At 44.8% G+C, this 19,786-nt stretch overlaps 1 protein-coding gene across 1 annotated transcript in view; it reads right to left on the bottom strand.

Annotated features, from left to right (window-relative positions):
• Positions 1-4,028: 4,028 nt before the first annotated feature.
• The window catches only part of EPB41L5 (erythrocyte membrane protein band 4.1 like 5), a 138,102-nt gene continuing 122,344 nt past the window's right edge, over positions 4,029-19,786 (bottom strand). Inside the window, exons 21-25 of the mRNA XM_056117671.1 lie at positions 19,362-19,458; positions 16,358-16,432; positions 13,101-13,142; positions 12,626-12,756; positions 4,029-6,087 (exon numbers count right to left, since the gene is read on the bottom strand). Coding sequence (XP_055973646.1) covers positions 6,021-6,087; positions 12,626-12,756; positions 13,101-13,142; positions 16,358-16,432; positions 19,362-19,458 — 412 coding nt within the window. The 3' untranslated portion in view covers positions 4,029-6,020. The remainder of the gene's footprint in view (positions 6,088-12,625; positions 12,757-13,100; positions 13,143-16,357; positions 16,433-19,361; positions 19,459-19,786) is intronic.

Raw genomic sequence — 19,786 nt, 5'->3', positions numbered from 1 at the left:
GAATGAGATAATAAGATGTCATAAAAAGATGTCCTGATAAGATGTCGCGCGGCCGCAAATGCGGCCGCACGGTTCCGGGAGCTGGATTTTATAGTCTCTGAGTCTTGGCCGCTGATGGGATTACACGGCGCCAGGGGGCCAGGTGGTGGGTGTGACCCCCGCCTACTGGAATTTGGAGGATCTGGGTGGAAGATGCTCGACTCCAAATCGAGTAGGCTTGGAGGTCTCGGCCCCGGAACCCGCGTGGCTTTGTCCCTCTGCCAGTACCTTCAGGTGTGCGGAGAGTGGTCTCAGCATGGTGGTGGCTGGTCCTGGAGGTCTTCGGCTGCCGTAGCCCTGGTCGGGGCGGGGAGGGAAAGCTCAACCCGCTCCCCTCCAAGGGACTCCGGGAACAAAATATGAAGAAAAAAAAAAACGAACAAAAAAACAAAGCTGTCATTCTTTATACAAGACTAGGTTTCATCTCAGACGTCCGGTGCAGACCCTCTGCTGGTGGTGGGCCTCTGTCCAACCGAGGTGCTGACAATACCCCCAGCAGCACTGTCCCCATCAACCATCCACCGGGATATGCCACCCAAAGGAACGAGGCACAGGCTTGTCCAACAGTCTCACCAAGGGCTCACGGGGATTAAGCGCGTTAGAGCTTTGAATTCTACAGCTCCTGGGAGTGACCTTTGTGCCTTCCAGGCTAAGCCAGTTTGATCCCTGAGGTTTCTTCTTTTTAAAAAAAAAATTTTTTTTTATAAAGCAGTTCAGAATATTTGATTACAATCCCTGAGGTTTCTAAGCATTAAAAGTGCCTGACTCCCCAGGCATGATTTGCCAAGCTGTGGTACTCACTCACTCGTGGTTCTATTAAGGGCAAAGCTGGTCTAACAATTCCGAGGAAGCCAGAAAAGGCCCACGTGTAGGTGATGCACTTGCAATAAATGGAAATGGCTGATCCACACATAAATATCTCACTAAAGCTTTATTGTGGTCACATCTACAACCGTCATTTCAGTGTACAAACTCATAGTTCAGTGCAGTGTGTCTAATGCAAGGCAGGGGAAACCGTGGAACACAGTGAACAGTGCACTCGATATAAAAATAAATTACACTTTCAAGGCTACTGCAACGCCTCACATCTATAAAAAGTAAACATGACATAGTTAGTGTGGTCCTCATTGAGAGAGGAAGAGACAAGAACAAGAGATTTGTGTCCAAACCTCTCTGACAAAGAAATCCTGAGAAGTGATTGGAATACTGCCTCAAGCAACGGGCTAAAGAAGCTCCCCCAAACCCTCTCTCTAGGCTGGGAGAGAACCACAGCTCCACGGACATGGAAGAGCCCAGAGCCAGGCTCAGGGCAGGTCTGTATTTCAGACGCACGTGCTCATCCTGGGGGCTAATCAGTAAGAAAAGCTTCCAACTTCTGATCCCCCAAGAAACAGCACTGAGATGTTCAAGGGGTGGGGAGAGAGAGAGAGAGAGAGAGAGAGAGAGAGAGAGAAATGCACATTCTTTAGTTTGCAGAGGATTCTAGGTTTCTAAGCAACTGAGAGGCTGAGGGCAAGATAAATCAGGCTCTGGTCAGGCCTCGCTAAGACTGTGGAAGCTGCGTGGCCAGGACTGCATCCTGTCCAGATGGAACCGAGACGCCAGTGTCTCGGAATGTCAGGTGCTGCCCCGTGACAGAGGCCCGCAACAGGACCTACAGGAAGTCTTGCCCAACACCCAGGGAGCCCCTCCTCTCCTCCATGGGGCTGGAACTCAGTCCTCTGCTCCCACTTCAGTCAGGCTTTCCTGGAACACGGCTATGCACGTGCATTCACTTGGCTGCTCAGAGCAGGTGCACGACATGGGCAGAGAGCTGAGGGCGGAGCATCTTTATAGAAAGTGCACTGCCCCTGCTCTAAAGGAAAGGACAAGAAGTCTGCTTCTTGGGACCCTTAGAGAAAAGTAGGGAAGACTAGGGTTGGAGTGACAGCACAGCGGGTAGGGTGCCTGCCTGCCTTGCACATGGCTGACCCAGGTTCAATCTCTGGCATCCCATAAGGTCCCTGAGCACAGTCAGGAGCACTACCAGGTGTGCCCCCCACCAACCCCCAAAAGTAGGAGAGACAGAGGCAGGGGACAGAGCTCAAGGGGCTGAGCATGTGCTCTGCATGCATGCAGAAGGCCTGGCTGTCACCTGCAACACCACTGCCGGGTGTGGCCCCCCAAACACACAGACAGTAAAGGTTTTTCTCTCTGCCAAGTAATTCTGCTCAACTGAGGGTTCTGAAGGGACCCCGGCCGGGGCTTTCCATCTGGGGCTTCTCTAAGGCAGACAGAGGCCGGGAAGGAGAGAAGCAGGAGTCCCGATGCAAAGCTGAACTCGAAAATCCCATCCTTCACTGTCCACAGCACACCCAGGACTGTATCAAAGGGGAAACAGAAAGTTAAAGATTCTTATTTGGTTTTGGGCCACACCAGGTGGTGCTCAGGGGTCACTTCTGACTCTGCACTCAGGGATCCCCTGCCTGGCGGTGCTGGGGGGACCATATGGGAAGCCGGGGCCAGACCTGGGTCTGCCACTTACAAGGTAAATGAACACTCTAGCCACTCTACTGTTGCTCCAGCCCTGAAAGTTAAAGACTTGGAAGGTATGTGTGTATACACACACACACACACACACACACACACACACAACATTTCTTTATATTTAAAGAACTTCTCTTACACCAACATAAGAAAATGAGGATAGCTGTTAATAAGGCCTTGTCTAGATTCTGCAGGGTCCCGAGTCAGTCCTTGGGGCCAGAAGGAAACAAGGGGACCCTTTCGTAGGAAGATGGAACCAACAGTGACAAGAGAAAGGTTGGGAGACAGCCATGGCAGCTGACTGAAACCCACTGAGCCTGCTTTAGACCACGCCAGGGCCACGCCTACCTCTGCCACCACGGTCACTCAGAGTGATCGTAGAGTTCTCTGGGCACTGCAGGGCACCCGGCTGGGCGGCATTGGCACACAGCAACCAGGACAGGAGCCGCCCCGCTGCCTGACATGGGCTCCGAGTCTCACGTCCTCGCACCACGGTGCCCAGTGAGTTCCCAGCATCAATCTGGGCCTGGACACCTGGAAGAAAGCAACCCCAGACCCCGGCTGATGCCCATCCCGCCTGTAACCTCAGTCATAAATCACCTCCAAGAGGCCTGTCCAGGGAGGCCCCGCTCACTGCTTCCGAGCCCCATGCTCAAATTGTTCCTGCCTGCTTTTCAAGCACCTCATTACTGCTGAATTAATTAAACACTGCCAATATTTCTTTTTAAACTATATTATGCTATTGCCTGGAAACCACACGGAGATAACAGGAAAACTTCCTGCCCGACTATCTTTGAGAGACATGGCAGGGCTGTTTTATCTGCCCGGACAAGGGGATGTCGGCATGCCGGGCAGTTCCCATGTGCAGGTGGAGGACAGCCTCCTGTGATCCCGTGCTGTGCCCTGAAGGCCACCAGCCCCCGGTGCCACCGATGCTCTCCCCACTCTCGCTCACATCTTGCAGCCAGCATCCTGGTTCCCACATGCCCCCCCACCCGAAGACACATTCACAGAGATCCTCAGGGCCTGCCCCACCCACCACCTTATAGCTAAGGGGAGTGTGGGCACAATCTGGGGTGCTACCAACTGCAGAAACAACCAGAACTTTAGACAGGTTGTGTGCATGGTGTCTCAGAGCTACCTCGGGGCCCCACACGTGCCAGGCAAGCGTGCGACCTCTGAGCCACACCTGACATGTATTAATCCACCGGAGCTGATGGACCCTTGGCCCATTCATTCCTGAATTCCCTACTTCAGATCAGGCCATGAGATGAATTTTCATTACAATGAGATTCAAGGGAATCTTCAGAAAGACCCTATCCACAGTGGACCCGGCAAGAGCAGGAACTTGAAGACAGAATGGCTACTGAATATTTTCAATCACTTCATTCCTAAATTTTAGAACGTTTGGGGTGAGGGCAGTGCTACCTTCTTAACCGGATGGGAAATGGAGGCTTTCTAGGTCAGCGAGGCTTTAGCTACTTGGATTTAAAGATGTACAACTTCACAGTGCTGTGCCCGCGAGGGTGGACAGGACACTGAAAACGGAACATCCAGTCCAAAACTGTCCTGGGTCAAGCCCCTGGTGCTAGGTGTCACAGCCATGAGAAAATCTGTTTTACAATTAAAACCTGGCAAGAGTTCCTCCAATGAGCTTCACTAGGTTAGAACAATAGCGAAGGAGAGGCAGCCAGCAAGAAGTGCCAACTTTCTTCACTTCAGCAAAACTGTTTTGTGTAGAAGTGGTTTCCAGTCCTCACAGCTCCCTGGGAAACAGCACAAGATTAAAATTCCTGAGCTTTCCAGTCAGAGGCCGTGTGTGTTTGCCCGAGGATGATTATGCTAGAGGGAGCCCAGGGAGGCCCCAAACCACGGGGCTTCAAAGATCATAAAACTGGATGTTCTTCTGCGCCTAGGAGTGTAAATCAACTCAATTCCATGCACACAACAGGGCAGAAAAAGCAGAAACAAATTCCAGGGGGCACAGCTTTAAGTTAGTCCTTGATAACAGGGATTAGCAACAGCTTTATCCACACAGCCTTCCGCTCTTCCTTTCCCATAGCAACTGAGACTTACGCATTTCTAAGGCTTTAAAACAAAAACTGCTTTCCTGGGTGTTAAGACTGCAGGTAGCAATTTGTCTGCTTTCTTTCTGTTTTCTAGAATGAGCATGTATATTTACCACTCTAACATCCAGGATTTTTTTTTGGTACAGTTCAAAAGGGAGGGGGAAATTCTATAGAGATTTTTCAATCTCCAAAATGAACACGAAACTCCTGACAAACAGATGTGAGTGAGCTCTTTCAGTATGTTGTGTTTCATTTCAGACAGGGAAGGTGCTCAAGAAACCAAATTTTCCACACTAATTCTCTTTTTCTGTTCTGATAGCTTTGTTTTCAGGGGTTTGTTTTGTTTTTTCTTTTCCCCTCCAGAGTTTACAAGCCTCAAATGTACTCAGCGTATGTCAAAGGAAATGAAACTTATGTCCATCCACTTTGGTCCCCTGAGGAGTAAGGACAAGCCCTGCAAGCCTCTCAGCTGTTCCTTCAGCACCAGAGTCTAGAACGGCCCATTCCCCATCTGGTTCAGGAAAAAGTGCAGAAGCGTCGAGGAAAAAAAGGTTCAAGGTCTCTGAAACTCACCATTTTCCTTCCTGGCTGGAAAGTTAGTGAAATCTGTGTGTGCATGCAAATGCTTTCTATGGGAAGGCAGGGGTGACAAGGAGAGGAAGGGTCATTAATGCTTCCATTAATAGCTCTTCTCAAGGTTTTCTCTTACTTTGGTGTAAACTTTAAGTGTGGACACAGCGAGTACTAATACCGTCAAAATTATGGGGGAATACCTTAAAACTCAATGTGTCTTAAACTTCTCTTTAGTACTATAAATATGATGGGGGGGGGGGAGCCAGGGAGGGGCAGGGAGAAGAGGCTTGCTCTTAATAAAGCGTCCTTGTGAATTTCTTGAATAGTGACTTCTGGAAAGTGCGATTTCTCTAACTGGCATTCAGATCAAGGACCCCAAAACCGACACTAGACAGAGAAGAAACATTCAAGGAGGAAAAGGTGCCCCCCCACCCCCACTTCCCCCCATCCCAGTGGGGCCTTGCTGCAGAGGCACTGTCAACAGTAATGGCCACTAGATGGCACCAAGAGTTTGAAGAGGAAGCGACCAAAACAGATTCCCTTCTTTTTAGAAACGGTAACCGCGCTAAAATTGTAGAAAGTAAAAGACTATATTCCCTCACTGTGGCAAAAATGTGGAGTAATTAAACCCTTCCAGTTGGACGGAAAACGTAAACTGCTTTCTGTCATGCAGCTGAAGCCAAATCTAGGTGAGCTTTTTACAAAAACAGGCTCCTAAATCCACCACGTTTCCCTAAGGAGAAAGTGATTGCAGGATGAGCTGCGGGAGGGTGCTGGCGTTCCAGTTCCAGGCGGGGTGGGGGAGGCAGTCCCTCAGAGCTCTGTGGTCAGTAAACACTTCGGCTTCGAGACGACTTCTTCAGCCAAAGCTGGAGCAGAACTGAAAGGAAGAAAGACTGGGTCATTCAACGCGGCCCTCTCGAGGGTGGCCACATGCATTGCTCCACAGGAAGTGCCCAGAGCACGCCGATTACAGACTTCAAAAAATATGCAGCACCATCTGATTTAGCGATAAGGTAGTCCATGGAAGGAAGGGAGTTTTCTTGATAAGGAACGTTTATTTCACCTGGACATGAAACCTGAAGATACCAGTTTCCTCTGCTGTCTTGAATTCAAATATATCACACAACTATTTATGAATGAGTTAGGAGTATCTAGGACGATTGAATGCTGAGCCTGAGAGCAATGCACTCAGGCGTAAGAAGTGGGCTGCTCTGTCTTGCTTTGCAGAGCGCGGATGGATGGCCGGCTGCTGGTCCCAGATGGTCTGCTTGTTTGAGCTGTATGGGAACCACAGGGCAGGCCAAGAGTCTCTGCTGGGGTGAGGAGTGGGCCTTATATGTCACAGCACTGCAGCCCTTCACTGATTCATGAAGTGATCACTGGCCCTGCCCTGCCCTTCCCTTCCCCAGTGGGATGCCTAGGATAGAATCCAGGTTGGTCACACAAAAGGCAAATACCCTACCCACCGCTCTGGCCCCTCGGCACTTATTTCTAGTATGCTCTAGATGCACAGACAGGATGGTGACTCTCAAACATGGCATTCAAGAGAAATTAAGGCGGGTCACAAGTTTGTGTGTTTTTCTTGGCAATATCCTTCCTGGAACGCTGTCCCCCTCTTTATTTTTATTTTTTAAATGGAATCACTGTGAGATAAAGTTACAAAGATTTTGTGATTGAATTTCAGTCATACAATGTTCCAACACCCATCCTTCCACCAATGTATATTTCCCACCACCAATATCCCCTATCCCTATACTCCTCCTGCCACTCCCCCACCCAGCCCCTGCCTGCCTCCAAGGAAGGCACTTTTACTCTCTCTCTCTCTCTCTCTCTCTCTCTCTCTCTCTCTCTCTCTCTTCTCTCTCTCCCTCTTCCCCTCCCTCCCCACCCACTCTTCTCCCCCCACCCCCACGCCCTCTGTGACCATTATGGTCTGCAATACAGACACCGAGAGGCCATCAGGCCATCATGTTTGGTTCTTTACCCACTTTCAGCACACATCTCCCGTCCATGATCCCTTCCATAACTGTCATGATGGCCCCATCTCTATCTCAACTGCTCTTCCCAGCACTTAGGAAGGCTTCCAACCATCTGCCCCCCTCTTTAGATCTGCACAGGATCTTTCTAGATTCTGCGACCCTGGAAGACTTCCCCTTCCAATTCTCCTGGCAAATTCCTACACCCGTTTTCTGGGTCTGACACCATCCTATCTTGGCAAATCACTTGGTCTTGAACTCACTCATTTTCCAGTAAGAAGCTTGCGGAGGAAGTGCAGAGTCTAAAATGTTCTAACACCCATCCTTTAATCTCACTTCATTTTTTATCTCACTTCATTAATTGTGTAGATATAAAACTCAAGGTGAAATTTCTCCTCTAGAATTCTGAAGGCCCTGTTTCCTGCTCGCTTGTGCTGGGTAACTGTATTTAGAACAGACTGCTATAATTCAGACGACCAACTCTCAGAATGTAAGCTTTCTTTCTTTGTGTTTGTTTTTGTTTGGGGGCCATCCCAGGAGGGTGTCCAGAGGCTACTCCCGGCTCAGTGATCAGGGTTCACTCTCAGAAGTGCTGGAGGTTCATGGGGTGCCAGGAACAAAATCCAGACCTCCCACACGTAAAACATGTGCTCCAGGCCTCTAAGCCATGCCTCTGGACCCTATAAGGACTTATCCCCCCTCTGCAGACTTAGATCCTTTCTTATCTTTCATAATCTGAAGTTATCTGTTTCTTAGTCCTGTCTATCTCTAGTCTCTGGCACTGGGTACTGTTTAAAAAAATGCAGAAAACCTCTATTCCTTTCTTTGATAATATTTACATTTTTATCTCCTCTGCTGTCCTTTCTGATGATTCAAATACTGAACTTTGTAGATAAATCCTCCAATTTTCTTTTCTCTCCTACTTTTCATCTTTTTTTTTTTTTTGGAGATTTCTTTTGGAGATTTTTTTTCAGTCCACACTGTCATGATTTTATTTTCCACAAGGTTAATAATTTTTTTTTTTTTTTTTGCTTTTTGGATCACATTTGGAGATGCACAGGGTCACTCCTGGCTCATGCACTCAGGAATTACTCCTGGCAGTGCTCAGGGGACCATATGGGATGCTGGGAATAGAACCCAGGTAGGCCGTGTGCAAGGCAAACACCCTACCCGCTGTGCTATCAACTCCAGCCCATGGTTAATAATTTCTAAGGATACTATTTTCTGTTATTTTTCTTTAAAAATACTGTTATTGGACAACTGGTTAAAGAAACTATGGTAGATCTACAAAATGGAATACTATGCAGCTGTTAGGAAAGATAAAGTCATGAAATTTGCTTATAAGTGGACGGTCATGGAGAGTATCATGCTAAGTGAAATGAGTCAGAAAGAGAGGGACAGACATAGAAAGACTGCACTCATTTGTGGAATAGAAAATATCATAATATGAGACTAACACCCAAGGACAGCAAAGACAGGGTCTGGAAAATTGCGCCACGGTTGGAAGCCTGCCTGATGAGCTGGGGGAGAAGGCAGCTGGGATAGAGAAAGGATCTCTAAGTCAGTGATGGTTGGAGGGATTGTTCAGGATGGGAGATGTGTGCTGAAAGTGGACAAAGGATCAAACATGGCGGCTTCTCAGTATCTGTATTGCAAACCATAATGCCCAAAAGTAGAGAGAGAATAAGAAGCACCTGCCATAGAGGCAGGGGTAGGGTTCGGTGGGGGTGTCAGGAAAAATACTGGGGACACTGTTGGTGGGAAATGTGCACTGGTGGAGGGATGGGTGTTCGATCATTGTATGACTGAAACTCAAACATGAAAGCTTTGTAACTATATCTCATGGTAATTCAATAAAAAAAGAAAAGTGGAAAAAATACTGTTATTGTTATATGGATGGAGACTCCTCTCACAATTCTACCTCTTGTAATGTTTTTGCTGCTCTTGCCTTTATTTACTCCTTTCTTAGTTTACTTGTTGTTAGGGGCATTCCTCAGGCATCTTAGAAACATTGGCTTTCATCATATTTAAGAGCAAAGGAGCCTACTCATATCTCAGTGAAGCACTGTAAGGGGCCAGAGAGTTAGTAGAGTTGTTTAGGCTCATTCCTTGCAAGTAGATACTCTGGTTTAATCTTAGCACCACACACTATCCCCCGCAGGCACTGTCGGGAACATCGCTGGGTAGAACTCAGGCCTCCAAGCATGCTGGGTATGGCTCTGGAGGCCCCGGAAGCTACCATGGTGGCCTGGATAAAAACCAGCATCACCTCCTCAGGCCCTCACACGGAGCCACAAGAATCACTAGAAGGAGCCCTTGGGCCTCCTGAGTACCACTTGGGAGGGAGCTCCCCAGTCCTGGTAACGAGTGAAGTTTGGAAGCTGTGTGCATGTGTGCAAACTTATTGGCTAATGAGCTTCCAGGCTGGGCCGTCAGGCAGATTCCTGGCAATTTTTTCAGGGCTAATGTTGGACTCTGTATGCTTTTTCTCTTTCGACAGTGTTTCTCCAGAAAAAAATGCTTGACTGATTTCGCATGGAGACACTTGGCCAACAGCATTCTGGAAGTTGTGGAAAGAAAGGATGGTAAGAGATCTCACTCTGCAGTGTGAAGACTTAAAGAAGTCAGCTTCCCTGGTTTTAGCTTGGAGCTTTACTCTAGAAACAGAAACTCGTAAGCCCAAAGCCTCACTGGCCTGTCAGGTTGCTGCAGAAATGCTACTAAGCAAGGCAGTGTGGGGTGGGGGCAAGGGGTGGGGGGGGTGGTCTGAAAGCAGATTCAACCAGGCCTCACATTCTCAGCTTCATCTTGAATCCCTATTTCCACAAAGACTTCCAATTCCTGAGTCATTCCAGGATACTGCAATGAGGACAGACTTGCTTTTTATTTCTGCAATTTCCATCCCTACTCCTTTTTAGGCTTCGATGTTTCAGCCACTTTTGAAACTGACTGAGGTTCTCTGCCACAAAATTTTACATGGAGAACACCTTTGGGTGTTCTGACTCTGTAGAGATGGGACCCAGACATAGTTTAAAAAATATCCTACTGATTATAACAGAGATAAGAGGAGACAATTCAAAATGTAATGTAATTTGAAAAATAATATAAATTTTGCAATATTTCTGAACACAAAACAGAAAAGCACAAGAATAAGGACTTCCCAGCCAGAAAACTTTTTGCAAACTGAACACACCTTTGAATCAGCAGGTGGGTAAGGAGCAGACCATTACTGGCATTCTGAAAGCCTCTTTGGATATCCTTCCAACCACTGACCACCAAGGGGGCTTGATCTCTAGGAGTTAAGCCTTTTTGTTTTTAGTAAGTAAAATAGAGAAATGAAAGGTGGGTATGTGAGAGAGAGAGTACACATCGCAGGTTGTGATGAGTGCCACAGAGCATACGCCTGACACTCTCTTGCTAACCATTTTTACAATGGAAAGACTCTAAGATGATGCCCCAGTGTGCTCCACCTCCTGGCACTTCCAGTCTCATGCCATCACCTCCTGTGGGATACGGCAGGTCCTGCTACTACAGTCTCTGTCCAAGGCTAGCACTTCTGGGATTAGAGTATAACAACTTCGGACTTCCAAGTTCCTGGCAGATTCTACTGCTTCTTGGCCTGCTCACTTTAATGAGTAAGCAATTATACTGAGGAGACTCACAGGACCAGCACGAAGAGCAGAGCCTCTGGACTGTTACCCAAATCTAAGGTCATCAGTTCAACTATTCTTCAGAAACGGAATTTACCAGCAACCATGACTGGGGACCATCCAGTGCAGTCCTGGGAGGGACTCAGAAGCAGGGCAGCGGTTAGACTGCGTGTGGTCCTCTGACCCACAGCAATGAGCTTCTAATGTGTGCTGATTAAAGTTGCCAAAGTTTGTGATAACCTTTTACTCAGAAATAGGTGACTAATACAGTTATGGTTATGATTAATCTCTTTAATATCTTGCGCTAACTTCCTCTACTTGATTGTTTCTGCACAATACTTCACAGTGCACAAAGAAGTTCTGAGGCTCTTGCTCTGAGCACTCCTTCATGGATTAAAAGAGAGGATTTTCCCTGACACAGTCAGAGAAGCAATATCATATTCTGGGTGACAAAGAGTCCAAATTCAGAGTGGCCAAAGCAAAGATGATACTGTAAAATTAGATGAGACATCATATGAACACTCCTTAGGGATTTCATACTGGTGAATAAATATTTGTAGGCTTGCTATGGTGGCAGTTTGAAAAACAATATAAACTTGCGACATTTCTAAAAGGAAATTAAAAGACAGCTAATGTGTTTGTTAACAAAATGAGGTCTTTTGTTGAACAAGGGTGAATATTTCTTGTCAATGACATTAATATAACCAAATCTTAATTTTTAAGTGCTCTATAAGTATAGCATGTAAAGGTGTTAAAAGAGGTGAAATAGAGTCCTTTCTATTCTGAGTAAAAAGAATCCTTCATTTGCTGGGAAGTCAAAAACTAGAATGAATATTCTTCTAATCGGGGAAGTGACCATTCAATTCACAGAAATTCCTTTCCCTTTTCGTTTTCTTTGAGCACTGACTGGGACAGGCTGCAGGAAGCGAGCAGAGACTTGCCTGAGGAGACCATCACCACCCCCTGGTTCCAGCCTCCTGTGTGCTCTTGGACAGATTCCCTGACCAAGCTACATTTCTTAAATGGCAAAGTAGTAAGAAACCACTTGTCACACATTCTCAGTTCAACTGTATGTCCATGCAAGGAAAACATGGAAACAATCTATTGTACGCTGCAATGTTTGTTCATAGTTAAGCTGATCGATGGTTGTGTCTATTTTTTGTTTAAGACATTCAATTGAGAAGCTGTTCAATTTTCCCTCATCAAACCAACTTAACCCCAATTGTAAATGTGGTGAAAACTTCTGTGTCTTTTAAGAGAAAATAAGTGTAAGTTCTCAAGGACATAGGTAGTATCAAGGGAGGTCAGTGTAGGCACAAAACCCATAACTGGTCATCAACAAATAATGAGGGGATCGTTGCGGGAAAGTGAACGCTGAACTGGAGGTGACACAGACCTGGGCGAGGCTCGTGGGCACCTTGGTGCTGCAGTATGAAATAACTACACCAATACCAGAAGCTTTAACAATCCTGCAACCTTATTACCTAAAATAACATACAAATCAATGAAATTTTGAAAAAAGAAAATTGTTGGCTGGAGCAATAGCACAGTGGGTAGGGCATTTGCCATGCAGGCGTCCGACCTGGGTTCAATTCCTAGCATCCCATATGGTCCCCGAGAACCGCCAGGAGTTAACTCCTGAGTGCATGAGCCAAAAGCAACCCCAGTGCACAGACAGGTGTGACCCCCCCCCCAGAAACAAAAGAAAACTGTGTGTCTTTTAGTCATTAAGGAGAGTCTTTAAAGTGGAGAAGACGGTTCAGATGTTCAGTCATACTCATTCCCTCACCTCGTCACAGCATCCACCAGGAATGGCGCTGGGGGAGAGATGAGGGAGACGGCATCCCTGTGGCCATGCGGTTCCTTCCCTGCCGAGGACGGTGCACTGCCAGCAAGACCATTACGAAGGACATTGCTCTGCTGTGGGAAACACATGGCATGTCTGAGCAGCGGAGACACCTCCCGCCACCATTAGCACTTCAGCTCTGAGTCCCCTTCCATACTGACTGAGGCATGAAAAAGATGAATCTGGTGCTCTTGGTTGGTTTTGTCTGTTTTGTCACCCTTCACCTCAGTTTTTGTTTTTTTCTTTTTAAATTTTTGTCCTTGAGCATTTGCACATAGAAAAGATTAAATCACTAGTTTGGATCCACTGAATTCTACTAGCACAGCTCTGTTACTACACCGTGTCTTTAGGGAAGAATAGGAGCCTTAAGGCCTTACTCTGAATGTCTGAAACAAAAATTGTAGAATCATAAACTTACTGGTACAATCCATCGGGGTGTTATCATGGATGCTGAAGATACCTAGAAAAAAACTACACATTAATTTTCACGATTATAATGCTCTCTATGAAATGCACTGTTATTGAGGAAATGGGAGGGGCTGCAGTTTTTAATGGGTTCAGTTGAGATGAATTCTTTTTATAACACATGTGCTTTAAAGACATTTAGGAAACTGTCATCATCTAGACACTATTTTTTTATTGTCTGTCTGTTTTGGGCCACACCCAACGATGCTCATACTTTACTCCCAGCTCTGCACTTAGAAATCACTCATGACAGCCTCGGGGGACCATATGGGATGCCAGGGATTGAACCTGGGTTGGCCGAATGCAAGGCAAGTAAACCTACCCTCTGTTCTATCTCTCCAGTCTCTCTTGACATTATCTTACTCTAAAATCATACTACTCCTTGGGGCCAGAGAGATAGTACAGTGGGTAGTGTTTGTCTTGCATATGATCAACCTGAGTTCAATCCCAGACATCCCAAATAGTCTCCTGAGCACTGCCAGGAGTAGTTCCTGAGTGTACGACCAGGAGTAACACCTGAGCATCGCCGGGTTTGGCTAAAAAGCAAAACAAAAAAATAAAAAAATCTTACCATTCTCAAATGGCTGGAGCAATAGCACAGCGGATAGGGCATTTGCCTTGCACATGCCGACCTGGGTTTGATTTCCCCATCCCTCTTGGAGAGCCTGCTAAGCTACCGAAAGTATTCCGCCTGCATGGCAGAGACTGGCAAGCTCCCCGTGGCGTATTCGATATACCAAAAACAGTAACAAGTCTCACAATGGAGATGTTACTGGTGCCTGCTTGAGCAAATTGATGAACACTGGGAGGATAGTGCTACAGTGCTACTATTTCCAAAATTCTACTACTTACAATTTATTTAATAGGATTTCTACTACCCTTAATAACTAATTGAGGGGCTGGAGCAATAGCACAGCCGGTAGGGCGTTTGCCTTGCATGCAGCCGACCTAGGTTCAATTCCCAGCATCCCATATAGTCCCCCTGAGCACCGCCAGGAGTAATTCCTGAGTGCATGAACCAGGAGTAACTCCTGTACATAGCTGGGTGTGACCCAAAAAGAAAAACAAAAAACAAGAAAAAAAAAACCCAAAAAACAAGAAAAAAAAATCCCTAATTGACCATTTATTTTCTAAAATTTCAGTTCATTACAAATAATCATGGCTTTCTTGATAGTACCTTAAACAATGGTTGCGACTAATCCAAGTGAATAGTGCAAAGGAAGTACACACACAAAAAAAACTGCTTATATAGAAAAAAAAATCTGCTTATATACAGGTCATTCTCTAATTATCATGCATGGAGAAAACAGCAATAAAAACACCCATACTGCTCCTGATTCACAGGGCACTTGTTACATTCTTTATAATGTTTAATTTTCTAGATCCCACTAATAAATGTAGAATTATAATCAAAATTACCTTATTTTTATAGAGGCTTAGACTATTACTTGACCTGGTGGTGGTGTTAGGTTCTTTTTGTTTTGCTTTGGTTTGGTTTTGCTTTTTGGGTCACACCCAGCGATGCACAGGGGTTACTCCTGGCTCTTTACTCAGGAATTACTCCTGGCGGTGCTCCAGGGACCATATGGGATGCTGGGAATCGAACCCCGATAGGCCACGTGCAAGGCAAACGCCCTACCCGCTGTGCTATTGCTCCAGCCCCTAGGTTCTTATTTTAAAAACACGATATAAATCCTGGTCTTAATTTCTTTTAAAAAAAATCCACCAAAAGAATAAAAATACAGGGGCTGGAGTGATAGAACAGTGGGCAGGGCATTTGCCTTGCACGCGGCCCAACCCGGGTTCGATTCCCAGCATTCCATATGGTCCCCTGAGCATGGCCAGGAGTAATTCCTGAGTGCATGAACCAGGAGTAACTCCTGTGCATCGCCGGGTGTGACCCAAAAAGCAAAAAAAAAAAAAAAAAAAGTATAACTTCTCCACCAAAATTCTGAAAATGTACTTTTACCACAGGAAATGGTGAAAAAAAGAGAGAATCAAGAACCAGCAAAATATTACTCATAAAGGGTTTATTTAATACCAAAGTACAGGGGGCAGAGAGGTAGCACAGCAGGTAAGGCACTTGCCCTGCTCACAGCGAACCTGGTTTGATCCCCCGTACCCTATATGGTCCTGTGAGCACTGCCAGGAGCAATCCCTGAGTGCAGAGCCAGGAGTACATCCTGAGCACCAACAGGTGTGGCCACAAACCTAAACAAAAATAAAATAATAAAGCCAAAAAAATAGGGGTCAGGAGATGGCTCATAGGCTGGAATGCATGCTTTGTTCTGGAACCTGGCACTTTGTTCAATCCCTGGTATTGCATAGTATTCTGAGCATCCCTGAGTGTGACCCTAAGTAAATAAATATTCAATGGATATGCCAGGGAGAATAGCTCACCAGGCTATACATGTGAGAGCCTGATTTGATTCCCAACACAGCATGGTTCTCCAAATACCAACAGGTGTGGCTTCAAAACAAATAAGTAAAATCAACGGATACATGGAAAGGCTAAAAATAAAAGGAACAGAAAACTATACACTAGGCAACATCTCCTTTAAAAAAACACCTTAAAGTTAGGGTTGCTGTTTTTTGTATCAACCGAAAGGGGGAAAAGATGGCAAAGATAGATTAGGGCAGGCCTGGGCGGGGTGGCACTCATGCCAAATCTGACTGGGATGAAGGATTACTCTCATTTCTGTGCTTGAGGACTACTCATGGTGGGGTCTGAGGACCATATAAGGTACTAGGGATTGAACTCAGTTAATTACTTGTTCTAATTTCTTTCCGGTCTCCAAAGAAGAATTTTTTAAGTGCTAAAGTCAAGAAGGTATAATTACCAGTAAGATACATATATCTCACAGCACATTCTCAACGTATATGATCAAAAATATATCCTTAAAACAATTATTGACAGAACAGATAAGAAATGGATTAACAGGAGGCCTGAAGGAATAATACAGGGGATAGGGCACCCGCCTTCCACGTGGCCAACCTGGTTTCAGTGGCACTTTATATGATCCCTGAGCCCTGTAGGGAGTGATCCCTGAGCGCAGAGCCAGAGTAAGCCCAGAATACCACTCGCTGTGACCCCTCCTAAAAAGCAGAACAAAACAGAAAACGGTTTTGAACTGTTGCATGGTGAAAAAAATGAATCAGGATATTTTTTCAAAAGAGAAATTTCTTTTCATTTGGCAATATTATATTTACCTGAGGTGTGACTGTATGATCAATTAGATTCTCAGTTAGAGATAAAAGCAAGGCATCCAATTCATCTGTAGCATCCTATGAAAGATAAAGTATATGTTGTTACACGGTCTATTTCTCATCACAGTGCAATTTTTCATAACTTCCCAATTTATCCTTTTGACCCAGGTGTGTCTGGTGGTTACTGTTAAACAGAGACACTCTAGAATCAAAGCTATCAGCAAATTCACAAATAACCAGAATTAGGTTGAAATAAAAACTTGAAAAAGTTATGTGCTTTTTTTTGCTTTTTTTCAGGTCACACCTAGCGATGCACAGGGGTTACTCCTGGAGGTGCTCAGGGAACCATATGGTATGCTGGGAGTTGAACCCGGGTCGGCCACGTGCAAGGCAAATGCCCTAACCACTGTGCTATCTCTCCAGCCCCAGTTATGTGCTTTTTAATTTTGCTATTTTTCTTGGTGACACAAAAGCAGTAGTATTAGTAATATTTAGACTGTCCTAGATCCCAGTTCCTAGAACTGACAGGATACATAAAAAGTACAGCACAGGAGACAATACGTAAAGGAAATGCCTAAATTCTAATTGTTCTTTATCCAGATACATGAGGACAAGTCCTTTGCTTTTCTGTCTGCGAAAGCCTACAGTATATATTTCCCTTACCTCCCCATAAATGTTGACCAATGCTTTGTGTAATTATATCTGAAGTTATCTTTTGAAGAACATAAGTCTGTAAATGTACATTCATGGTGGGGGAGGGATATAGAAATTTTTTTTAACGAAGACAAAATTCTCATCTGGAAATAAGAAAAATAATATCTAGGGCTGAGTACATAACAACAGAAACAACAAAGTCCTTCATTTGTATATATTCATTTTAGGGGAAACCTCCCCAGCAGTGATAAGGAAGCCTACTTGGCCTACGGAGGCCTACGGAAGCCTACGGAGGGCTACTTGGCCAAATGGCCACTGGTTCAAAGAAGAGGTCTGAGGTGGTGGTGCTGCCCCAGCCCAGCAGTGCTGGGGACACTAGGGCCACCCTGGCAGAACTCAGGGCAATGCATGGAGAGGAAGAGTCCTCTGGGGCTTACCAGTGATGCAGAGGAGGCCATCTGGGGATAGAGCTCGAATCCTGCTCATGACCTCTGTACCTCGACCTATGTTCACTTCTACCTTCAGGGCACAGTAACTCTTGTGATCATGTTTCCAAATATGAATAAAAATGGCTTTTCTTATAGCTTCTCCTTCTCACCATTTTTCCAACTTATGTCCTGGGCTAGTACCCCCAATAGTTTGTGAACACCATGATTCATTCATATTTGAATTTTCAAAACTTAGTATTTATTTGTTACATACTATGTTTGCAGTAAATATTTGAATTACATATCCCCTGTTCCAAAAATATTTTCAGATTATCTTAACAATTTCAGTGATTACAGATACCACTATTTCTATTGTTTTGGATTTTTAATTAGCAGAAAGGCTGCTTCTTGATTGAAGGCATTCAGGTTAGGTTTCTTTAAATCCAAAAGTCTGAAAATTATACTCCTAAATATTATGCACAATCTGGGTCTTGGAACTACAGTTAATTTCTTTATTATGAAATAATTGGTTAGTTTCTACAATAATTGTGCCTATTAAAGAACAACATAATACATGCTCATTTGTAAAGATAATTTTTTTTATTTAACTCGCAAATAAAAACATTCACTGGGCAATGAACTGAGTTTCTGTGATTTCTTAATTGGTACGTGTGTGGCAAGAGGATACAGGAAAAGCAGGATTTGGGACGAGCTAGTTATTTTGCAACATAATCAGTGATAGGTTCCGGTTACTTCAGAAAGTTTATTTTAACTGGTAGATATTTATTTAGTGCCTAGTACATGCCATGTACTCTTTCAGACACTAGGAAAACATAGCCAGCATCCAAAAAAACCCCACTAAAAATACAAAGACCAACCGAAACCCCCAAATTCAAACATTAAAAAACAAACAAACAAAACCCTGGGATACTCTTGTGAGGGAGTTGCCAATATGATTATCATTTAGAGCAGGGCTTAAAAATGTTTCATTTCGGGCCGGAGCGATAGCACTGCGAGTAGGGCGTTTGCCTTGTACACGGCCGACTCAGGTTCAATCCCCGGCATCCCATATGGTCCCCTGAGCACTGCCAGGAGTAATTCCTGAGTGCAAAGCCAGGAGTAACCCCTGAGCATTGCTGGGTGTGACCCAAAAAGTAAAAAAAAAATGTTCCATTCATGATCCCTTGTGCCTAAGAAATTTTTAAATAAGTCTGGGTTAATATAAAATAGGCATACAAATCAAATATTTACTACTGATATATGATAAAGTTAATTAAAAAAATTTTTTAGGGGCTGGAGCAATAGCACAGAGGATAGGGCGTTTGCCTTGCATGCGGCCAACCCGGGTTTGATTCCTAGTATCCCATATGGTCCCCTGAGCACCGCCAGGGGTAATTCCTGAGCACAGAGCCAGGAGTAACCCCTGTGCATTGCTGGGTGTGACCTGAAAAGCAAAAAAAAAAAAAAAAAAAAATTTTAGGTTCTGTGGTCCAAGGCTGGAGAATAGTACAGTGGGCAAGGTTTTTGCTTTACAGGCAGTCAACCTCGATATGCCAGACACAGTAACAACAAAGTCTCCAATGGAGATGTTACTGGGCCCGCTCGAGCAAATCGACGATCAACGGGAGGGCCTTTACCTTTACCTTTACCTTTAACCTGGAACCAGCACTGCATATGGCTCCTTGAGCCCTACCAGGAGTGATTCCTGAGCACAGAGCCAGGAATAAATCTTGAGCATTTCCAGATAGTCCCCAAATTTAAAAAACTAAACAAAAAAAATTATGTAATCCCTTTGGGAGATGTGGCCCACTTTTCTCATAACTTAAGTTCTGGTGTCAATTAGAAATCATTAGTATCCTGGTACATCACATGATTCAACTCAGTATGGTCTTTGGAGAAATTGTAAAGAATCAAAGTATTCTTACCTTTAAAACAGAACCATTTTCTGCAGGTGTGGGTGTGAAATGTATCAAAGAATCTTCTGAGAGTGGCATGATATTCTCACTTAAAACTGGAACAGTACTGTAAGATAAAGTCACATCATGAAGGAGCTATAGAGGTTCAGATAACATTTCCAAAAAATAGGAACTTAAAGTAGCCCAATACATTCATATAAGGAGAGAAGACATTGTAATTTGCTAGCTGCATGGTGCCAGTCAGTACTGTACTCAAATATCTTTGTGAAATCTTTCTTTATCTTACAACACAATGGTTTCACATTCAGATCACAATCAGAGAGATACCAAAATGAAGGACTATTTTCTCTCCTAAATCGCAGTGGAATGACAAATTTATTGTAAACTTAATCACTTAACTACAGTAACTACAACTGGTCTCATTCACCTTATTG

This window comes from Sorex fumeus, unplaced genomic scaffold (assembly GCF_029834395.1).
Source record: "Sorex fumeus unplaced genomic scaffold, SorFum_2.1 ptg000035l, whole genome shotgun sequence".
Classification (NCBI taxonomy): Eukaryota; Metazoa; Chordata; class Mammalia; order Eulipotyphla; family Soricidae; genus Sorex; species Sorex fumeus.
Note: the sequence above shows the minus strand (reverse complement) of the source record. Positions and strands in the feature narration are given on the sequence as shown.